The sequence below is a fragment of the Bos indicus genome, chromosome 1, assembly GCF_029378745.1.
Source record: "Bos indicus isolate NIAB-ARS_2022 breed Sahiwal x Tharparkar chromosome 1, NIAB-ARS_B.indTharparkar_mat_pri_1.0, whole genome shotgun sequence".
NCBI lineage: Eukaryota > Metazoa > Chordata > Mammalia > Artiodactyla > Bovidae > Bos > Bos indicus.
In genome coordinates this window covers 133,691,197-133,715,453 of record NC_091760.1, presented here as the reverse complement: position 1 = coordinate 133,715,453, position 24,257 = coordinate 133,691,197, and the positions used below count along the sequence as shown (strand labels likewise).

The 24,257-nt window shown below is 38.4% G+C and overlaps 1 protein-coding gene across 6 annotated transcripts in view; it reads left to right on the top strand.

Annotated features, from left to right (window-relative positions):
* The window catches only part of PPP2R3A (protein phosphatase 2 regulatory subunit B''alpha), a 233,067-nt gene that overhangs the window by 40,012 nt on the left and 168,798 nt on the right, over positions 1–24,257 (top strand). For 3 of the 6 annotated variants that reach the window (XM_070794418.1, XM_070794431.1, XM_070794433.1), the window contains exons 2-3: positions 8,011–8,197; positions 21,027–23,486. In XM_070794418.1, coding sequence (XP_070650519.1) covers positions 21,495–23,486 — 1,992 coding nt within the window. In that variant the 5' untranslated portion in view covers positions 8,011–8,197; positions 21,027–21,494. The remainder of the gene's footprint in view (positions 1–8,010; positions 8,198–21,026; positions 23,487–24,257) is intronic. The other 3 variants (XM_070794422.1, XM_070794439.1, XM_070794426.1) reach the window with 3 other exon arrangements.

Genomic DNA, 24,257 nt, shown 5'->3' with positions numbered 1-24,257 from the left:
CTTCACTTTCACTTTTCACTTTCACGCATTGGAGAAGGAAATGGCAACCCACTCCAGTGTTCTTGCCTGGAGAATCCCAGGGATGGGGGAGCCTGGTGGGCTTCTGTCCGTGGGGTCGCATAGAGTTGGACATGACTGAAGCGACTTAGCAGCAGCAGCAGCAGCAGCATACATGTGTTCTGTAGGGCCCAGTGATGGGTTACAATTTCTGGAGGTAGGATAGAAGCTTGGAGTCCATCGTCATCAGCATCTCTCCCTTGCATACATTCAAAAGCTTTCACCACCATACCTACCCACTCTTTGCCATAGTATCCATATACTCTGCTTTCTTTCCTATTAACCTAATTGCTTTGTAATTCTTTCTCTTACATCAATTTTACCCTCTCTGAGTCATTGTTTTATACATGAAAATATGCTTGTATTGCATATTTAAAATATGCAATGTAAAAAATAATTCTCCTTGACTCCACCTTCCTATGACCTTATTTCAGTTAAACTTCACAGCAAAACTTCTTGTAAAATTTGTCTATATTCTATCAATAATTTCTGTCTTCGCATTCTTTTTTTTGTTTTTTTAACTCAGATCAGATCAGATCAGTCGCTCAGTCGTGTCCGACTCTTTGCAACCCCATGAATCGCAGCATGCCAGGCCTCCCTGTCCATCACCAACTCCCGTAGTTCACTCAGACTCACGTCCATCAAGTCAGTGATGCCATCCAGCCATCTCATCCTCTGTCGTCCCCTACTCCTCCTGCCGCCAATCCCTCCCAGCATCAGAGTCTTTTCCAATGAGTCAACTCTTCACATGAGGTGGCCAAAGTACTGGAGTTTCAGCTTTAGCATCATTCCTTCCAAAGAAATCCCAGGGCTGATCTCCTTCAGAATGGACTGGTTGCCAGTCATATTTCTGCTTCCCAAATTTCATCAACACATTTTTCTATACTTACCTGGTTTAACGTTCAGGAACAGAGTTAACCACTCTCTCCTCCTTGAAATACCTTATTCACTTTAAAATATTTGTCAAGAACTGTGCAATATCTTAGATTTTACCCTGTTTGTAAGCCAGCAGTTTAGCTTGCCAGTTTCATGAATGGTGTGAGGTGAATGTGATAACCACTACACTACAGAAACTCCATTAGTTTCATGAATGGTGGTAGAAGGCACAAGACTTATGGATCAGAGACAGGTAAATTGTCTGTAATAAACACAGCAATAGCAGTAGCCACAGTAGGAGTCTTTTTGTACTGGTTCCCTTAGCCCAGTCACTCTGAGGCAGTGTGAAAGGGGCCAAACTACAGCTACTGGCATGGTAGGTTGTGTTATTAGAAAGGCAGCCTGATCTTAGAGAAGGCAAATCTTTTATGATGGGCAATTAGCATGCCTTCTCTTTGCTCCAGAGGGAGGCAGTATCAAGTGTTCCAAGGTCGTTTGCTATACAGACAGTCTTGAAAAAGATCATGTGGAACTGTCATATTATATAAAATATCTTATCACTGATTATCAAGACAGGCAGTGCCTTGCTTGCAATGTGTATAGAATCATGAGAGACCCATGGAGAACTGTCTCACAATTCCTCCCTTCCTGACCACTTCTTTTCTGTCTTCTCTGCTGATTCCACTTCATTCCCTCAGACTCTCAGTACTGTAGGTACTACTCTACTGTAGCCATTAGCTCATGTAGCTACTTAATTTAAATTTTCAACTATTCAGTTGCATTAGCCATATTTCAGGTGTTTGAGAGCCACATGAATGGCACAGATATATAAAATATTTCATCATCTCAGACAGTTCTATTGAACAGCACCTAGTCTTAGCCTTGGTTGCTTCTTTCTTATTCTGTTCCTATATAGAAACATAGATTTCTGTAGAATCTTAAAGAATAAGATTTATTATAGGATATATATGTATTTCTTTTCTTTCTATATTCCCTCCCTTGGTGATCTCATCTAGTCTCAAGGCTTTAACTATGAGTCTCGGATTTATACCAGCCTAAATCTCTCCCCAGAAGTCTAGGTTTAATTCTCTAACAGCATTCTGCACATCTTTATCTGAATGTCTAGTAGGCATCTCAAAAGTAACAGCCAAAATTGAGTTACTGACCACCTTGCCACCACTGATTCATCTCCCACCAATGAATTGGTTCTTCCTGCAGTCTTCCCAGTCTGAATTATCTCAGTTTTCTTCTTCCAATTGTTCAGGAAAAGAAACAACTGTTTTAAAAAAAAATCAACCCTTAGATTCACCCTTGACCTCTCTCTTTTCCACAAAGCTCTCACATGTGTCTCATTGGCTCTTGTTTCAAAATATATCCAGAATCTGACTTTTCAACTTTCCTCTACTGTCACTTGGTTCAAGCCAACATCATCTTTTGCCTGGAATATTCTAGGCAAATTTGGCCCCCTTTTTTGGGCTCCCTACTTCTACTCTCGTCCCTGTAGTCTGTTCCCATAAGAGCAACTAAAATGATCTTGTTTTAAAAGTAAGTCAGATCATGTAATTTCTCTGCTTAAAATTCCTTAGTAGCTTCCTATCTCATTCAGTAAAAGTCAAAGTCTAGTCACACTGGCATTCTCACCTTGCTAAAATATGAAGATGTGTTCCCACCTCAGAGCCTTTATAGTTGATATTTTTTCTGTCATGCCCCTTCCCTCCAACCAAGCTCCACACATGTGCTTTTTCCCTCATGATACTGACTTATTGAAGAGGCCTGGCCAGTTGTCTTAGAGAATGAGCCATATCATGAACTTCTCTGTTTACCTATGGTGGTTTAAAACTTATTTCTCTATTGCCTATATTTCCTATAAATGAATGTTAAATCTGAAAATTTGATTAAAGCTAAATATTCTTGGCAAGAAAAGTCCATGCGTGATATTCAGGTTTCATAATGCATCCAGTTGGGAGCTACGTATTATCTGATATCCCACCGTTAGTGATTCTAAGTTTAACTAAGGTGTTACGGTGGTGACTTTCAGATCCCTTCATTATAAATTTATATTTGTACCTTTGTGATTAACAATCTGAATGGTGAATGTTATTTTTTTAATCACATGATTTTTAAGAATAATTTTGAGCTATTTGTATTTTTTCAAATAAAATATTTTTTAGAGATCCATCCAATATATATTGGGTTGGCCAAAGAGTTCATTCAGTTTTTTTCTGTAAGATGGCTTTAGTAGGGCTCAGTGTATTTAACTTCATTCAGCACAATTTTGTTAGGTTGTATTGTTACAGCTGTCGTATCAGCACTCATTTTTCAGAAAACTCACCAAAATAGGTGAATTTTTGTGTAGCCATTTTAATATTGAAAATGGAAGAAAAGAAGCAGTTATTTTCAGCATATTATGCTTTATTATTTCAAGAAAAGTAAAAACACAACTGAAATGTAAGGAAAGATTTTTGCAGTGTATAGAGAAGGTGCTGTGACTGAACATGTCAAGTGAAAAGTGAAAGTGAAAGTCACTCAGTTGTTCGTGTCTGACTCTTTGCGACCCCATGGACTATGTAGTCCATGGAATTCTCCAGGCCAGAATACTGGAGTGGGTAGCCTTTCCCTTCTCCAGGGGATCTTCCCAACCCAGGGATTGAACCCAGGTCTCCTGCATTGCAGGTGGATTCTTTACTAGCTGAGCCACAAGGAAAGCCAAAGAATACTGGAGTTGGTAGCCTATCCCTTCTCCAGCAGATCTTCCCAACCCAGGAATTGAAGTGGGGTCTCCTCATTGCAGGTGGATTCTTTACCAACTGAGCTATGAGGGAAGCGTGAACATGTCAAAAGTGGTTTGCAAAGTTGCATGCTAGAGATTCTTTGCTGGACGATGCTTTATAGTAGAACAGTTGAAGTTGATAGTGATCAAACTGAGACATTAATTAAGAACAATCAACACTACACTAAGGGACCCAACTTAGTCATTTACACCAGCTTGGTTATGTTAAATTGCTCTGATGTTTGGATTCCGCGTAAGTTAAGCGAAAAAGAACTTCTTAACCATATTTACACATGTGATTCTCTACTGAAACATAACCAAAACATTCAGTTTTTTAAGACAAATTGTGATAGGTGATGAAAAGTAAATACCGTACAATAATGTGGAACAGAAGAGATCATGGGGCAAGTGAAATGAACCACCACCAACCACACCAAAGGCCAGTCTTTATCCAATGAAGGTGATGTTGTGTATATGATGGGATTGGAAGGGAGTCCTCTATTATGAGCTCCTTCCAGAAAACCAAACGATTGATTCCAGCAGGTACTGCTCCCAGTTAGACCAACTGAAAGCAGCAGTTGATGCTAAGTGTCCAAAATTTGTGAATAGAAGCTCATAATCTTTCATCGGGATAAGCAAGACTGCATGTTTCTTTGATAACCAGGCAAAAACTGTTACAGCTTGACTGGGAAATTCTGATTCACCCACCATATTCATCAGATATTCCAACTTCAGATTTCCATTTATTTCAGTCTTTAAAAAGTTCTCTTAATGGAAAAATTTCAATTCCCTAAAAGACTGTAGAAAGCACCTGGAACAGTTCTTTGCTCAAAAAGAGAAAAAGTTTTGCGAAGATAGAATTATGAAGTTGCCTGAAAAATGGCAGAAGATACTGGAACAAAACATTGAATACATTGTTCAGTGAAGTGCTTGGTGAAAATGAAAAATATGTCTTTTATGTTTATTTTAAAATGGAAGGAACTTTTTGGCCAACCCAGTAAAGCAGATAACAGCAGAGCTATTCTAATTGCAGTGGGAAATGGCTAGTATTGGCAGCTTCCAAGGGAACTCTGACGAGCTGTTTGTAATTCACAGAGCCCAGCCAAGCGCTGGAGGAAGCGAGGCCTGAAGAAGGTCCATGAAGTCTGAAGGTGGCCTCTCGCCTTATGAGAGAGGTTCGGCGTGCTTTGTGCTAGAGCAGTGTGTCACTTCCTGGGAAAGCCGTGGTTATGGATGGTCACCAGAATGGCACTTGGTTTTTCCCTGGCAGTCCACCCACTGCTTTTGGTTGTCTGGGTGCTGTCTTTGACATTCTATCTGTTCTGCAGATGTTAAGATTTGAAATTACTTCATTTTTAGTGTGTGTTGGGCTGCAGTCTTTTCCTTTTTTTCCGGCTTCAGTTGGAAACTCTTCATCCACAAAGAATTCCAGAATCAGACATTATTCATCTTGTGTCTGGAACACTAAAATCTCATGAGCTTCCATGTCTTACCTCTTTCCACCTTTAAAATATTGAAAATACTGTCACAGCTGAAGTCAGTTTTATTATTTGCTTGCTGCTTGCTTCCTTTATGCACCTTTATCATAGAGCTTTAATGTGCCTTAGTAAAGAGCTGAACAAGTAAATTTGGTATGTCCACAGATTGTATCTAGGATGTATGCCATGATTTTAATTTTCATGAAAAGGTGTTTTCCTGTCTTAAGTGGAAACGGCAGATGATAAACTATAATTGTCTCACTTTTGTTTTAAAAATTGATAAATATTTGTAAAATTCCACATGTCTATTTATGTGTATGTTTATGTGTGTGTTGAAAGTCAAAAAGGGGAAAAATCTTCATATTGATACTGTCTCTGGGTGTGATCTTTATTTTCCTCTTTGTATTTTCTCTTTCTCTTTTTTTTCCCAGCAGTCATGTCTTATATCTCAGTCATTACTTTTACAAAGATTAAAACTGTTGTTTAAGAAATAAGCAGTTATAACTTCAATCTGTCAAATCCAAGCTATGTTCAAAGCAGTTTCAGACTCCTCCTCAGCTACTGCCATCCATGCCATCTTTGGGGATTTTTCCCTGGTCTGTTATCGTCCCATTCAAGCAAGTTTCCCCCTGACTCAGGCTTCTATTTATTTTACTCAGGTTCCTGGTCATCACCTAGAATTGTCCACTTGCCTCTGGAGAGCTTCTCTGATCACTTGTACCGCAATAAACTTGTCAGAAAAAGAAAGATGGATGTAAAAATTATGTTCTAAAAGGAACTGTCACGAGAATGTGATTTCCATCAAGGCCCAGAAGTGCCCCCCAGTATACCCCTGTATACCCCAGTTGAATGGATTGATTTATTCTTCTTTGCCTCATTTATTTTGTAAGTTCCTACAGTCAGGAGCTTTGCTTGTTTTCTGTGATACCCTAAACATTTCAGGTACTTAGTATACATTAGCAAATAGTCCTTTTTTCTTTTTAAAGATCCATAATTACCTAATAAAACTGAATGTAGGATCTGTTGTCAGCTTTGGCCAGAATTTGTACTTGCACAGGGATACGGAAAAGAACAGGATTTAAAGATAACTTGTGGACTTCCCTGTGACTCAGTGGTAAAGAATCTGCCTGCCAGTGCAGGAGGCCAGGTTCAATCCCTAATCGGGAAAGATCCCACATGCTGTGGAGCAACTAAGCCTGTGCACCACAACTTTTGAGCCTGTGCTCTAGAGCCCGGGAGCCACAACTGCTGAGCCCATGGGAGGCTCCACAGCAAGAGAAGCCACAACAGTGAGTAGCCCCTGCTCCCCATACCTAGAAAAAGTCCACGCAGCAACAGAGACCCAGCACCAAAAAGAAAGAAATTTTAAAAAAGAAATAAAGATAACTTACATTCAGATTGTGCTCATAGATTTGTGATCACAGGTAGTCACATAAGCCTTTGAGCTGCCTTCATTTACAGCCTCACTGATTCTCTTCTGAAATCTCTGTGCAGAGCCCTTCTACCTCCTCTGCCTGGCATTGGTCTTGCTTCCCCAGCTCTGTCCTCCGCAGTGCTACACCGTGATACGCCCACAGTGTAAACCTGACTGAGTCCCCCCACCCCCACTGAAGCCGCTCGGGAGTCTCTGATGCTGTTGCCTCTTCCCCACCCCTTTAGTGGTAGCACCTAGAAGCCTCTCTTCACACTTGACATTGAAATAACACCAAACTCCCAGGAGCTCCTCATATCTCCCAGGCCACTTCCTGCCTGGCCCTCTTTATCCACAAGGCATCTTCCATTTCTTTCAGCAGCCACTGCTTCTGCTCCATTCCAAACTGGGCTTGGCAGTCCTGCTCTCTGGGGTGCCTTCCTTGATATAAAAAATATTCTTTTCTCTGCCTACTTACACTGTAAGCTCGCTTGAGGCAAAATTATAGGATTTGTAGTTTACTTGTCTTGAAGAGTACCTGGCTTGTAGTAGCATCAAATGTTTATTAAACTGGGTTGTATATATGTTCTTCTAAATCATCCAAATGATTTTCATCTACAGAATGTGATTTTATCTTTATATGATCTGCTCCAAAATAAGAAAAGCCTTAGAAAAGGGAAATATATGAATCAGAGTAACTTAAAGTACTAGCAGCAATGGAGATAGCTATTGTTGATGTTTTGGAATGTATTATAGAGAATTTTTTAATTATACAATGGTCAAAGTTTAACCACCAGACTTCCCAGGTAGCTCAAAGGTAAAGAGTCCACCTGCCAATGCAAGAGATGCAGGAAACTCCAGTTGGATCCCTGGGTCAGGAAGATTCCCTGGAGAAGGAAATGGCAACCCACTCCAGTATTCTTGTCTGGCAAATCACGTGAGCAGAGGAGCCTGGTAGGTTACAGTCCATGGGATTGCAAAGAGTCAGACAGGACTGAGTGAGGGAGCATGCTCACATGCACAAAGTTTAACTTCATGATTTGCCACTTAGAGCCAATACTCAGAAATCGGTAGTTTTGCAAATGACATGCATTAAAAATTAATAGCCAGTTCAGGGACTTCCCTGGTGGTCCAGTGGCTGAGACTCTGTACTCCTAGTGCAGGGGGCCCAGGTTTGATCCCTGGTCAGGGAACTAGGTCCCACATGCTACAACTCAGAGTTCACATGCCACAACTAAACCTCTTGTGTGCCTCAGCTAAACACCGGCACAGCCTAATAAATAAATATTTTTAAAAAATTAATACCCAGTTCATTGTGCTTCCCCTATCAAAAAAATACAGAATAGTTTTTAGGTAAAATATTGCTTTTTTGTAATTCAAGGCAAGAAAGAATGTTTTGCTTTTCTTGTGTTCCCTAGACCCCAGAACCATCACTTGTCCTGTTTTTCCAGAAGAGAAGGCGAATCCCAGTGAGAGCATTGACTTGACCATCTTACTGAGCTTGTCAGTGCAGAAGTAGAAGCTGGACGAGGAACTCCTGCCTGCCCACCTGGTGCTTTTTCCCTCAGCCACATTTCCTCCTCCTCCACTGGAGTAAAGAAAAAAGTAAGTCTTTAAGCACTTCCTAGATCCTGTATGCTCAAATTAGGCCTGCTGCTGAGATGCTCTTAAAAGTAAAGACATCAGCGTTAAACCTAGAACATTGTTCTTTCATGTTCATATATATAATTTCTTTGAGCATCAGAAAAATATTGCCTTCTATGAGATTTCTTATTTTCTCAACAATTTTTGAAGTGAACCCAACAGATAAAATATTCCAGGTCTCCTTTTTTTAGCCTACAAGTAGCTCTGTAGTATATGTTTTTGTATCCCTCTAAATTGTTCTCTTGGGATCAGTTTCCATACTGAGTCATCCACTACAGAGTGCCGGTGTTTTCCAGGCAGACTATCTTATTATTTCTAAATGACTCATTCCTTCTGAATCATCACACCTTATGTACTGTGTTTTTAAAAAAAAAAAAAGTTTTAAGCACTTTTCTACAATTTTTCCTTATCTAGTCTCCAGAATGTCCTATTTAAATAACACGGATATTCAAACAGTCGTCCCTTGCGTCTATGATTTATGCAGATCATTTTCTTCTTGAACCCTTTCATCAGCTGAGATAAGTGGTGGAAGTTCTTTACCTCATACTCTCTGCTCCAGGTGTTTCCTGAAATAAAACACACAAATAGCAACATAAAAAATTGTGTAACATCATTCTCTATTTTCCATCATTATATGTATGCTGTTTAAGGTTTTATTAACTCCTCAAATTTCTACATGAAATTAGGGAGAAACATGTACAAAACAAAAGTATAGTTTTAATGTTTATTGGTACACAAACTCTTCGGAATTGAGAATGTTGGAAGAATGTAGCGCTTTGCTCCCTTGACTTCCATGTCACATTTGGCTGGTTCTCTTCCTGCCTTTTGAAAATGCAGTCTCTGTCTCCTTCCTTGCATCCTTCTCTTCACCCTATACATATCAGCCTTCCTCAGAGTTTTGTCTTTGTCTTATTTCTCATTCTGTGCAGATCAGTCTTGTCCACTCTTGTGACTTTAAAACCTTTATCTGACACTTACTCCCAAGTTTTTATTTTCAACTCCTGTCTCTTTACTGCCATGTATATTCATCTGAATGGGAAGTATCTCTTCGGGATGCCCTATGAAAACAGCCCATGCCTGAAGCTGAATTTCAGTTTTCTCACCCCCCTTCCATCACATTAGCTAAATAAAGGGTAAAAATTATGTGACCATCTCAACAGGTTCAGAATAGATATTTAACAGAACTAAATCACCTCATGAGATTTTTTAAAAATCTCAACAAACTAGAAATAGAACTTTCTCAATCTGATAAAGGATATCTACTAAAAAATCTGCAGCTCTCATCATGGTGAAAGACTGAGTACTTTTCCCTAAGATCAGATACAAGGCAAGGATTTCTGAACTCATATTTCTAGTCAGTATTGTTCTGAAGATTCTAACCAGTGCAATGGTCAGTAAGGCAGTAAGTATTGGAAAGGGAAAAAGTAAAACTCTCTAGTATCAGACAATACGGTAGTCTATATGAAAAATCCCAAGGAATTTACCCTCCCCCAAATTCTTTAATAAATGAATTTAGCCCAGTGGCAAGTGATAAGATCAATATACATAAATCAACTGTATTTTTCTATACCAACAACAAACACGGTGGAAAATGAAATTAGTATAACTACCATTTGTATTAGCATCATAAAACATGAAATATTTGGAAGTAAATTTAATGAAAGGCCTATAGACATTGCTTAGAGAAATGAAAGAGCATGTAAATACATGGAGAGATACATTTATGTTCATGGATTATAATGATTGGAGACTTGATATTGTTAAGGTCTCCATTGTCACCAATGATTTAGATTAAATGAAATTCCAGTCAATACCCCTGCATATTTCTTTGTGAAAATAGGCACAGTGACTCCAGTATCACTATGGAAGTGCAGAGGACCTAGAATAGCCGAAACAATTCTGAAAAAGAAGAAATGGTGCATTTACATTATTATCTTAAGGCTTACTATAAAGCTACAATAATTAAAACAGAATGGTATTGGTATATACAAAGACAAAAGAATAGAGAATCCAGAAATAAGTCTATATGTATGGTGATTTGCTTTTCAACAGAAGCTCCAACACAGTTCAGTAGGGACAGGATAGTCTTTTGAACAAGTGATGCAGGATAATGTTGAAATTCAGCCTCATTCCATACATGAAAATTATTTCAAAATAGATCAGAGACACTTGAAACCCCTAAAAACCTTAAGGCATCTATGACCTTAAGATAGACAGAAATCTTAAGACAGGATACAAATTTATTAACTACACAAGAGACTTTGATTAATTGGATTAGTAAAATGATTAGAATTAAAATTGGAATTAAAATCTCCTATTCTTCAAAAGCTACTGCTCAGAAACTGGATAGGAAAGCCACAGACCAAGAGACAATATCTACATCTAAAATATGTAAATGAGCTTTTAGAACTCAGTAGTCAAAAGCAACCCAAAAGATTTGAATAGAAACTTAACCAAAAAAAGAATTGTATATGAATTGCTAATAATAAGCATATGACACTTTGTTGTAGAGCAGAAACTAGCACATTATAAAGCAACTATACCCCAATTTTTAGAAAAGCTTATAAAAATTGCTCAACATCATTAGTCATCAGGGAAATGCAAATTAAAACCACAGTGGGATACCACTTCACACCTGCTAAAATGGCTAAAATTAAGGAAACTGACAAGTATCCAAAAGGTTGTAGGGCAATAGAGCTCTAGAGTGTTGCTGATGGGACCATAAAATGGCAGAACCACTTTGAAAAACTATTTTACAGGTTTTTATATAACGTACACTTCTCATGACTCATTAATTCCATTGTTAGTTACCCAAAAGAAATGAATGCTTATTGACAAAAAAGACTTTTACTTGAAACTTCTTAGCAGTTTTAATTCATAATAGTCCAAACTAGAAACAACCCAGATGTCCATTAACTGAATAGATAAGATGAATTTGGGTGTATTTAATTATATAGTAGGATATCTGCTAAGCAGTAAAAAGGTATATTCTATTGATGCATGCAATAACATGGATGAATCTCAAAGCCATTATGCAAAATGAAGGAATCCAGACTGAAAATGTGTGTACATCTCGTATATACACATCTTCAGTCATGTGAAGGTCTAGAACTGGCAGAACGCATCTATGGTGATAGGACTCAGATGAGCAGTTGTCAAATATTGCAGGGGCACAATTGATTGGGAGAGGCACAGAAATAGTTTTAGGGCAATGTAAATTTTCCCTCTCTTCTAGAACAGTGGTTCTTGCTAAATTTCCTTGAACTATTCATCTAAAATGAACATTTTTACTCTGCGAATTATACATCGGTAAAGCTGATTTAAAATAAAAGTGAGACTCTAAGAGCTGAGTGGCTTCCCAGGTAGAGCTAATGGTAAAGAACCCACCTGTCAATGCAGGAGGTGTAAGAGGTGCGAGTTTGATGCTTGGGTTGTGAAAATCCCCTGGAGGAGGGCGTGGCAACCCACTCCAGTACTGCCTGGAGAATCCCATGGACAGAGGAGCCTGGCAGGCTACGGTCCATAGGGTCGCAAAGAGTCAGACATGACTGAAGCGACTTAGCAGGCACTCAGAGAGCTGAGAGGAAGATCTGTTTTGGAGTAGCATTTGTCAATTAGTGAAGACGGGGAGTGTTTGAAAGTTTGAAAGGAATAGAATTCTTTTGTCAATTAGTGGGCTTCTCTGTAAGGTGATCATGTGATCAGATGGGCTTTCTAATCTCCAGAAGAAGAATTCTTTAATAGTGGGGGCTGGGAGCTGGAGATAATAAACCTGGTTTTGGTGACTGACCTGGACTTGAGCTGGGATAAGGAGGCTGGTGGGCTTATTCAGAAAGTAGACCTTTACTCAATTTTTAGTCCTTTACCACCCTTTTTATGTGTGATGGCCTGAGGTTGGTGTTTTTCTGGTTCAGGTTTTTTCACCAACAAATAGGATTCCTGTCTTAGCAGAAAAGGAGGGATGATTTTCTGAGTTTGTGGAGTAAGGGTCGGGAGAACTCTATTCCTTTCAAACTTATAAGCACTCCCCTTGTGGTCTGTCCTCTACCCTAGCCCATTTTCTGTGATTTTTGGTACCTCCTAACCTGGGCCTTCTGGGGTTGTGCAGGGGGAGTTGGTGTGTTTGTCATTAGTATCCCTTCCTCCTCTACTCTGCTAAGTCACTTACTATCCCGCTGCAGTTTTCTGTCTTCATATACAGTGATGTGGGGTTACTGACGTCTCTTAGGTTCTTTGAAGATCGAGTTTACATTCCTATTTTTGTTCTTAATGTTTGAAGGAGACCTTAAAACTGTAAAATCCGTACTGTACATTTTCAGCCTTACCAATACCAAAGTCCTGCTACTTCTCCAAACACACAAAGCTCTCTCTTAATTATATAGTAGAATATCTGCTGTATCTCTGTACCTTTGTTGAATTCCTTTTTGCTTATATGCATGTGTGTGCTCAGTTGTGTCTGACTCCTTGAGACCCCATGGACTATAGCCTGCCAGGCTCAATGGGATTTTCCAGGCAAGAATATTGGAGTAGGTTGCCATTTCCTTCTCTAGGGGATCTTCCCCACCAGTTAAATCCCATCTTCACCTGCTAAGGCTCTCATCCTTCAAAATCCAGTTCTCCCTCCTAACTTTTCTTGTTGGCTGCCTCTGTTTCACAAGAAATCCACTTCATTGGGATGTTTGTGCTGAAGGAATACCAGGAGCCACTGGAGAGTACTTGTTAACATAGTCATACACCAATTAACATGGAAGTAATAGGGATTGTTGAGTGAACGCTGAACCACTTAGAGTGCATATGAACCACTTAGACAGAAATTGGGAAAACAGACTCTGGCCCATTGTGGAGATGAAGGAACAGAAAAGATGAAAGGCTTGGGGGAAGTGGGCAGGCAATGCGCAAAAAGACCTGAAGAGGAATAAATGTAAATATTCAAAATATCATCTCTTAATTTCCCTCCCTCTCTGCTTTCTACCCCTGATATAACATGTTTAGACTGATATTACATCAAATTGAACATTGTAAAACACTCGTTTCATGTGCCATTTAGAAAGAAAAATCTCAAACTAGAATACAATGCTTTCTTATCATTTAGGACTCTTTTTACTTAGTTCTTTTGGACTTCTATTGACAGGTATTTTTAATTATACATACCTCTTGTGCATACATAGTCTTTGGAACTATGCCATAGTCTTTGGGGTTTGTTGGTTTTTGAAATCTCACTTACTGAGGTTACCAGTGACCTTCACACTGGCAAGTCCAGTGGGTAATTTTTGTTTTTCCTTGATCTCTCGGCAGCACCAAATCACTAATGATGTCCATTTTGAAAGTTTCTCCTTCAACATCCTTGAGAGTTGTTTCTTGGGATCCCTCCTAAGAATTCTGTTCTTCTCTTTAACCCAGAAATGTCTATGGTCCTCAGCCCAGAGCCCTTCTCACTTATGTGCACACACTCTGAGTGACCTCTCAGAGCTGCCTCTCCCACCCAGATCTTGCTGCTGACCTGAAGGTTTTTACATTCACATTTCATCCACTCATCACCACTTGGATGATCCATGTGTGTTACCTCTTCAAACAACACATTCAGAATAAAACCCTTCATGTTTTCTATGACCACCTCCCATGAAACAAAAACAAAAAACATGTTGGAAGTGATAACATTAGTCCTCCAAGTACCTAAATCAGAAACCCAAGATTCCTCCCTTTTTACTCTCTCCTCCTCCTCCTCTTCTGTGAATTCTTTCTCACTATTTAATCAGTGCCTTCCTGTTTATTAACTTCTGCCACCTACTTGGTTTAGAGTCTTAGCACTTATTACATGGATTATTACATTAGCCTTCTAATTGATTTCCACACTTTCACTCAACTGCTGGAATGTCTTTCTCAAACATAAACTTTACCATGTTACTTCCCAGCTTAAAAGTCTTTGTTTCTTTTCCCATAGTTTTCAGAATCAAGTTCAGACTGCTGAGGTTAGCACACAAGACAGTCTGTGGCCCAGTTCCTGCTCCTCTCTGGTTGCCTCCCCTCTTGCCTGTCTGTACCCTCCCCATCCCACCTCACCCCCAGTGAAATCAGCTGGAACTATCATTGTTCTGAACTCACCGTGCCATGTTAGGCCTCTGAGCCTTCACATGTATGTTTCCCTCTAGAGTATTCTCCCTCTCCTTCTTATCTAATTCTCATTAGTTAGAATTTAGAACTCAAGAATAGGTACATACATCCCTTATTTGGGGAAGCCGTTCCTGACTTTGAGGTCTGATTTAGACACTCTCTTTTAAAATGGACAAAAGGGCTTGAAGAAAGGATTTGTGAATGAACACAAAATGTCTACTAGCTAAATAGATGTTTAGGTGCAGATTGAAATATGCACTTCATTTCTTCATCTTATCAAATTGGAACATGGAAAGATGGGCCTACTCCTACACTGATATTGGAAATATAAATTTGCCATTTTTCTGGAGAGCAGAGTATGTTTCTAGAACCATTAAAAATAATAGGCATATACACACACTCCTTTTGGCTTAGCATTTTACACCTTGGAATATATCCTAAGAAAATAACTTTTTTGTAAAGCATACTTACACAAAATTTCATGATGTTTATTCATAAAAATATTAACAATGGTTATTTCTGAATTGTGATATGAGTAATTACAGTGTTTTTCTAACTTTTCTGATAACATGTTTTTACTATGAGAGCAATATGGAAAAGAGAACCCCCACCTTTGTGCTCCTGATCCATGCTGTACTTGCCTCCCTGTTGCCCTGATTAAACAGTGAGTGTGCTGAGGGCCATCACCAAGAATTATTCAGCATCATCCCACCAACATCTGGCTCAGAGTAGAAAATGCTGGATAAGTGAGTTATACCAGTAACAGCTAACAGTTATTGAGTATTTCCGGTGTCTTAGGCATTGTTCTAAGCATTCAACATATTCACTTAATCCTCATGAGATGGTTACTATTTTTATCTCTGTTTTGCAGGTGAAACAGGCTGATAAAAGTTAACCAACTTCTGTAAGGCCACATAGCTGTTGGTGGCAGGCTTGGGATTCAAACCCATGCAGACTGGCTTTTACTGAGAGACATAAGATAGCATCATAGTTCTGAGTTAGATTGTATCTCTGATTAAGAATAATTGGATTAGATTCCATGTCTAGGATTCCAGAGGTACAATTGGGCATCAGTTGAGTCATGATCTAAACAAAAAGGCAGAATTTGATACCCACAGAATCTGAACCAAATACCAGGAGAATAATCTTCATTTATTTTACCTTAAAAAAAAATTATTTTACACTGTAAACTTCTTATTGAAATTGGTCCCATCCCTTGGGATTTAGTTTTATGTTCCCTCTCTGTGATATTCATGTCCCTTCAAAATTTAAACTCAAAGACCTAAATTTTTAATTAGTTCTTTAGCTCTTCCTCCCACCACTTTTTCTCAGTAAGATTACTTATGACAGGGTCATCAGATTTCATTTTTAAAACCTGTCAGTCTTCATTTTTTTTATATCTTCTCTTTTTTTTCTTCATATTTTCTTTTAAAGTCTCAGAATTTCTGAAAGCTGCCTTCCTACTAACTGGGACTATACTGCATAATATGGTGGCCTCTAACCACATATGGGTTTCAAAGAAATTATTGGAATTAATAAGAATAGACAAAATATTTAAACACTACTTCTCTAGGGACATATGGGGCTGATCAGTAGCACAGGATAAGATGTTCAACATCATTAGCTAGAAGGGAGATGTAGGTTAAAGCTCCATTGAGATAATACAGTACACTATTAGAATGGCTAAAGTAGAAAATACTGGCCGTCACAAATGTTGAAGAGGATGTGGAATTAGCCATCTCTCTCATGCATTACTGGTGGGAATGTAAAATGGTGTAGCCACTCTGGTAAATAGTTTGGCAGTTTCTTTTAAAAATATGCTTAACATTCAACCTAACAATCAGACTTGTAAATGTGGTTATTTACCATAGAGGAATGAAAATCATGTTTATACAAAAACAGCAGCTTTATTTGTAATAACCCAAACTGTAAACAACATAAATATCCTTAAACAGGTGAATGGGCAGACAAATTGTGGTATATCCATACAGTCAATAGACTCAGCAATAAAAAGGGATGAACTGTTGAAATGTTCAGTAAAGTGAATGACTCTCAAAATCATTGAGTTCAGTGAGAGAAACCAATATCAAAAGCTTAAACACTGTGTGCCTTGCATGAATGTTCTTGAAATGACAGAATCACAATGATACAGGACAGTTTACTGTATGACTACAAAAGAGTGGTGTGAGAGGTTCTGAAGAGCGAAGGGGTAGTTCTGGATCCTGATTGTGGTGGTACATACTGTAAAAGGAAGGGAGAAAGAAAAGAAAAGGAAGGAGTGAGTCATATAAAACTGGTGAAATCTAAATAAGGTCTGTTAATTGTCGGCTTCCTGCCTTTGATCCTTGTGGTGTGGTGATATAGGATGTTACCATTGGAGGAAACTGGGGGAAGGGCACACAGGAACTCCGTATATTATTTTTGTAACTTTTCTGTGAGTCTAAAATAATTTCAAATTTTAAAATGTTTAACTAAATAAAATTAAAATTCAGTGCTTCAGTTACAGTAGCTGCGTTTAAAGTGCTCAATAGCCACATGTGGCAGATGCAGCCATATCATGGCAGACATGGAATGTTTCCATCAACACAGAAAGTTTTTCTAGGCAGCACTGGCTAAAAGCCTATGTCTGACTCTGGCAGTATTCTCTCCCTTGATTACTTCAAATTCTAACACCACAACAATACTTCCTTGTATTTTCTGTCATATTACCTTATTAACTGGTTGTTTTGCTCATTTTCAAACCTAGAGAAAGATTTCTCTTTAGTTTCTCAAATTTCAGAGAAATAAAAGAGTCTTATGTCACTTTAGGAATTTATCTGACAACTGTTGTAATAGTTTAAATTTAATATTTAAATATACAATTTAATCTGGATATTTAAATTGTCTAACAGTTCTGTATTTTGCTTCAGGACCAGTTTTATCACCCATATTAAGATACAGTCCTGGGACTTCCCTGGAGATCCAATGATTAGGACTCCATGCTTCCACTGCAGAGGGGCACAAGTTCTATCCCTGGTCGGGGAACTAAGATACCACATGCCATATAGCATGGCCAAAACAAACAAAAATGATATAGTCTTATTAGCTCTCATACAATTATCCTAATATACTTTCTTGATAGTGTCCTTTGATTTTCCTTCTCTTTTATCCTTACCCAAAAACTCTTCAAAATCATGGTTTTCTGAAAAGGTGCATAGTTTTTTGTGTTTGGTGCTATTTCTTCCCTGTCTCCTGGATGTACATCTTTTAAAAATGTATTTCCTTCCATTGCTACATTCTAGTCTTCTGCCCCATAACACTTATTCCTCTTAGGCACTTTTGTATTTTCACTTAAGAATTATTGGGTAGGTACTCCCTTGTGGCTCAGCTGGTAAAGAATCTGCCTGCAATGTGAGAGACCTGGGTTCGATCCCTGGGTTGGGAAGATCCTATGGAGAAGGGAAAAGCTACCCACTCCAGTATTCTGGCCTAGAGAATCCCATGGGGTCATAAATTATAGTCCATGGGGTCACAAAGAGTCAGACACGATTGAGTGACTTTGACTCACTCCCTTTACTATGGATCTTCTTTATACTTGAGCTTCAGCCAACCTGCATGATATTCAGCTTTATAGTTTTATATGAGCCACCATCTTGGATTTGAAGGCAAGGCAGTAGAGGACAAAACAATGGCTCAAGATCCATTCACATAGCAATAAAGTTGAGACACTGCAGGAAAAGAAGAATGAGGGTGAAACACTGAAGAAAAACCACAAAGAAAGAAAGAAAGAAAAATGAGGGTGAAACACTGAAGAAAAACCACAAAGAAAGAAAGAAAGAAAGAAAGGAGTGTTGGAATTATGATTTATATGTTTGTGGAAGGAAAATCTGAATATTATAGTGATATCAGTGTTCCTTCAAAATAATTCATAAGTTTACTGTAATTATAATCAAATTCCTATCATAGTTTTCTTAAAACCTGACAATGCAGAAATTCATCTGGAAGACCATCAAAGAATGTTGGAACATAAAAAGGAATCATAATTCAAAATATGAGGGAAAAAGTCAGATAATAAAACTTAATAAGACAATAGTAATTATGATAGTATAGGATTGGCATAATAAAAGAGTAATAATCATTGAATCTAAAGAGCCAAGAAATATATCCTAAACAGTATAAGAATTCAACAAAACAAAGGGTTTTTCATGAATTAATTGTATTAACTATTAACCATATCTTATTTCACTGTCTCAAATACAGAAATAAGCAAAAGATTTGAATAGAAACTTTACCAAAAAAGAAATATAACAAATAAGCAAAATAAACAGAATTTTCTGGGATTGAAGAAATAAAAATGAAAACAGTCAAGTTCTGTTTCTCATTATTAAATGGGTAACTGTTTTTATTGTTAAAATACCAGTGCAATTCTTGGTATTGTTAAACTGATGCTCTCTTTCTCTGCTGTCGTCATCTCCTACCTGTCCTTGTCTTAGTCCGCCTTTCTTGATGCAGTAGTATTGTACACTTTTATTCAGCAAGTCATATTGGCTCTACCTTTTAAATATATTCAGCGTTTAAGATCCCCTGGAGGAGGGGAAGGCTACCCACTCCAGTATTCTGTCCTGGAGAAGTCCATGGACTGTATAGGCCATGGGATTGCCAAGAGTCAGACACGACTGAGTGACTTTCACTTTCACTTTGCCTCTCCTGGTTCAGGCCCCCCAGCCTTCTTACCTCATTTACTGATATAGCTCCTACCTTGTTTCCTTATTTCCTGTCTTGCTCCTCTGCAGTCTCCTCTGAACACAGAAGCCAAAATTACCAATTTAAAAACGTAAGTCTGATCATGTCATTCCTCTGCTCAGTAGACATCAGTTGTTTCCCAGCTCACTCACAGTAAAGCCAAATTCATCATAATAGTCTGCAGGCTCTGCATGATTTAGACTCCCACCTTTCCTTTCTGGCCTCTTCTCCCACACTGCCTACCACCTTGCTTTCTCTACTCCAGTCACTTTAGCCTCCTTGTCATTCTTTTAGTAAGTCAAGCATGCTTATACCGCAGAGCCTTTTTACTTTTGGTTATTCTGCCCGAGATGATTTAACCCCAAATACCTCCTCAACCTGCTCCCTCTCTTCTTTCAGATCTCTGTTCAGATATCAGTGAGGTCTTCCCTGACTGCCCTTTGTAACACAGCACCTTCTCATCCTTTCTAAACCCTTGCTGTGCTTCATCTTTCTCTATTGCACATATCACCATCTAAGTTAGGTTTACTTACATGTTGTTTTTCTTTTTCCAGCTAGATCGTCAGTTCATTCAGGACAGGGACTTTATTCACTGCTCTATCTCTAGCACTTGGCAGGTGCCTGTCACACAGTAAGCACTCAGTATTTATTGGTTAAGTCAGAACATTGACTGAACCTTTTTATTTTGTTTTGTTTTTTAATGTTTTTTCTCTTTTTATTATTTTAAATTAATTTTTATTAGAGGATAATTGGTTTATAGTGCTGTGTTAGTTTCTACTATACAGCAAAGTGAGTCAGTTATACATATACATATATTTATGATAGTTTGTGTCCCTCCATCTGGCAGATATAACAGTTAGAAACATGCGTATCTAACAACAGAATATTAAAATACAGAAAGCAAAATAAATTAAGGGAGAAATAGAAAGCTCAACAATAATATTTGGAGAATTCAGTACCCGCCTCCCCACTTTCAGTAATGGATAGGACTACTGGGCAGCACTGGATTGAACCTTTTTGGACAGCAACTTACAACATGATTTAAATGCCCTTTAAAAAAAAAGAGAATGATTAAATTCTATCCATTGATGACAAGAGAGGGAGATCTGCATGTGGCAGGGTCTGAGAGGATGAGATCAAGATCAGTAATAAAGGTTGTTTTTCTCTCTCAGAAAGAGTAAGAAAAGAGATGAAGGTAAGGGAATAATTTCCAAGTGTCGAGGACATTGTACAGTGAAGAGCAAGCACTGTGTGTCAGCCGTCTTTAAGAAACCTAGGTTGATGGAAGCAACATCAACCTGTCCTGTTGATGCAGGACAGTAACAGAAAATAAGGTTATGTGTGGATGGGAATAGTTGTTGAAAATGAGTCAAAAAAGCTAGGCCTGCCATGATGCATGTTAGGGATCAGTAGTGTGAATTCTTGATCTGTAAGAGGTGAGAAAGCTCTCTATGTCTAAGCTAGTCAGTGTCATGTTAGGAAGCAAGGAGGGCGGGATTAGAAATGCCAACTGAGAGGCAGCTGTAACAAGGCAGAGTTGAGGTAATACTGTTACTGTAGTTAAGTTACTAAGTCATATCTGACTGTTTTGTGACCCTATGGACTGTAGCCCACCAGGCTCCTTTGTTCTTGGGATTTTCCAGGTAAGAATTCTGGTGTGGGTTGCCATTTCCTCCTCCAGGGGATCTTCCCAACTCAGGAATCAAACCTGCATCTCCTGCATTATCAAGCGGATTCTTTATCACCAAGTCCCCAGGAAAGCTGGTAATACTACTTTAGGTAATAAGGAGTGTAGGGTGTAATGAAACAAAGGCTTGAATCAAAAATAAGCCATCAGTGATGTGGCAAAGAAAAAGATAATTAACTGCATGTGGGATACAAAAGAAGAGGAAATAAAAGATTCTGTCAGTATTAAGAGACTGTATTTCCTTTAAATTATTTTCTTTTTTCATTATAGGTTTTCCTGTCATTCACAAAAAAATGGATCATTTAAGCCTTTGGAGGACTCAGTTATCACAGTACTTCTATACTACCAACTGAGATTTATGACAGTACATTTATGACCATAAATGTCTGCATCATAGAACTGCTGAAGAACTAAAAGAGAATATTCCTTATTCTTCTTAAAATTTATTCCTAAAAATAATCCTATAGTATTATGATATTACTAAATGAAACTAGAAAGCAAGCACAATTATTAAATTATTAGACTGATACAAGCACGCATGTGCAACAGCTACTGTATCTGACAGTTACCAAACCTCAAATTTTGATGATTTCCCTTTGCGGGAAAGGTCATTATATTTGCAAGAAACCACTGAACATTGTCAGTCAAATATATTTTTAGCTGAGTGTCATTTAGGAGAATTTACTTGAAACAAGTTCTGGAAAATTCTACATCCTACCACTCAGTGGATTTGATATTATGGCAGCAACTTACAGACTTGTGGTTAGTACTGTGAACCACTATAGCAGTGTGGTGATAGACCGGCGTTTTGAGCAAGCGATACATTATTGCACTGGAACCTGCCACACCTTCACACATGGAGTTGACTGCATTGTGATACATCATAGTGTTTGTGCAGACCTCTTACACATCCCTGTGTCTCAGTTCAAAGATACAGATCTGGACTCTCTGTTTCTACCCCATGAAAATGGGTTTTCCTCAGCTGAAGGTGACTATCCCCATCAAGCCCTCACGGGCATACCCAAGGTCAGGAAAGGATCTACATTTCAGAGTACCTGTAATTTAAAGGACATTGCAGGAGAAGCAATCAGTTTTGCCAGTGGGAAAATAAAAGAATTTTCCCTTGAAAAACTCAAAAACTCTAACCATGCCGCTTACAAAAAGGGAAGGAAAGTTAAATCTGACTCATTCAACAGGAGGTCAGTTGATTTTGACTTGCTCTGTGGCCATTATAACCATGATGGGAACTCTCCATCCTTTGGTTTACTCCGGAGTTCCTCAGTTGAGGAAAAATCTTTATCCCGTAGAAACTCACTCGATACAAATCTGACTTCAGTGTTTCTTCACAACTTCTCTGAAGAAGACCTGGTTACTCAGATTTTAGAAAAACATAAAATAGATAATTTTTCTTCTGGTACAGATATAAAGATGTGCTTAGACATCTTGCTAAAATGCTCCGAGGATTTGAAAAAATGCACAGACATCATAAAACAGTGTATAAAGAAAAAGACAGGGAGTAGCATCAATGAAGGAAATGGTAATGATGCAATTTCTAGCTCTGAAACTGTCTATATGAATGTAATGACCAGGTTAGCATCCTACCTGAAAAAGCTACCATTTGAGTTCATGCAATCTGGGAATAATGAGGCTATAGATTTAACAGAACTGGTCAGTAATATGCCTAATTTACAGCTGACTCCCTTTTCCCCAGTATTTGGCACTGAACAGCCCCCCAAGTATGAAGATGTTGTCCAGCTCTCACCCCTTGACTCTGGACAGTTTCAAACTATAGAATTGCAAGATGACCAGCACAGTTCTAGAAAAACAGACACTATAAAACCCATTCCAAATAACTCTACAAATTCCTTATATAATTTAGAGATAAGTGATCCCAGAACTCTAAAAGATGTCCAGGTTCAATCACAGCCACTAACTGTAAATCCTTTAGAAAATGTTTCTTCTGGTAATCTCATGGAAACCCTATATATTGAAGAAGAGTCAGATGGAAAGAAAGCATTATATCATGAACAGAAGACAGAAAATGGACCCTCTCAGGAGTTGATAAAGGTAAATGAAGATAGAGCAGAATTATCAGACCATGGTACTCATCTTAAAAAATGTCCTGCCTCAATGCAAAATGAAATTGGTAAGATATTTGAGAAATCAGTTGTTAGTCTACCTGAGGAAGATCTTAAATCTAAAGTTCCTAAAGTTGAAGAGGAAAACCACAGAGATTTTATGAATTCTAACAGTCAGGAAGAGATAGATAAATTGTTAATGGACTTGGAATCTTTCTCACAAAAGATGGAGACCTCTCTAAGAGAGCCACTTGCTAAAGGTAAAAGCTCTAACTCTCTAAATAGTCAGAGTCAGTTGATTGATCAGTTCCCAGATCTTGAGCCTAAATCTAAAGTCTCCTCACCCACGGAAAAAGTGTCACCTTCCTGTCTAACAAGGATTATTGAAACCAATGGACACAAAATAGAGGAAGAGGATCGAGCCCTCTTACTGCGGATTCTAGAAAGCATTGAAGATTTTGCTCAAGAATTGGTTGAATGCAAATCAGGCAGAGGGAGCCTATCACAAGAAAAAGAGATGATGCAGATTCTACAAGAAACCTTGACAACTTCCTCCCAGGCCAATTTATCAGTCTGCAGAAGTCCTGTTGGTGATAAAGTCAAAGATACTACCTCAGTGGTTTTGATTCAGCAGACCCCAGAGGTGATCAAGGTAAGACCTAACAATCTTCAGTCCCAAGAAGTCTCCAAAGAAATGTACTAATGTTTGCAAAATTTAGAAACAAAAAAATTTTGTCAGTCGTTTTATGTTCCACTAAAGCTCCTACCCTACAGTAGGCATGGTCTCACTGAGTTCAGTGGAAAAAGCTAAAAAGCAAAGTCTTTATAGAGTTAAGCAGATTGCTTTCAATTTCCTTCCTGACACCCTTTATCTTCTTCCTAGCTCTGTGACCAAAGGAAACTTACTTGGTCTTAATATCCTCATCTGTAATGGGAGTAATAATGATCAAGATAAGTCAGGTGAAGCACAAGCAAGGTGCCTTACACAAAGAGTTATTTAATATTAGTTTCACCATCCTCAACCAGTAAGCCACTCTTCACTGCATGCCTTTGTGGACTACAAGCCTGTGTAGAACTTAAAATCTAATTGGGGAAACAAAACTAACATACCAGAAAAAGTATGTGAACATATAAGCACATCTCTGAAAGTTTTGTTAGTGCAGCAGATCTTCAAAGAAGGTAAAGATTAGAGTATATGAAATATCCTTCGTCATGCAAGTGAGAATGGATGTCAGTCTAGAGTTCCAAGGTAGAAGTATTTTCAGAAAGCTTTGAATTTACCCTGCTACTGATAGCATTGCTTTTGAATAATACCAGAAAGGAAGTTATCTGCCCATTTGTAGGTATGTATATGTGTCTTAGCCCAATAGGATTATTCTTATTCGTTTTACATGTCCAACACAGTTGGTAAGAGGCTCTGCTC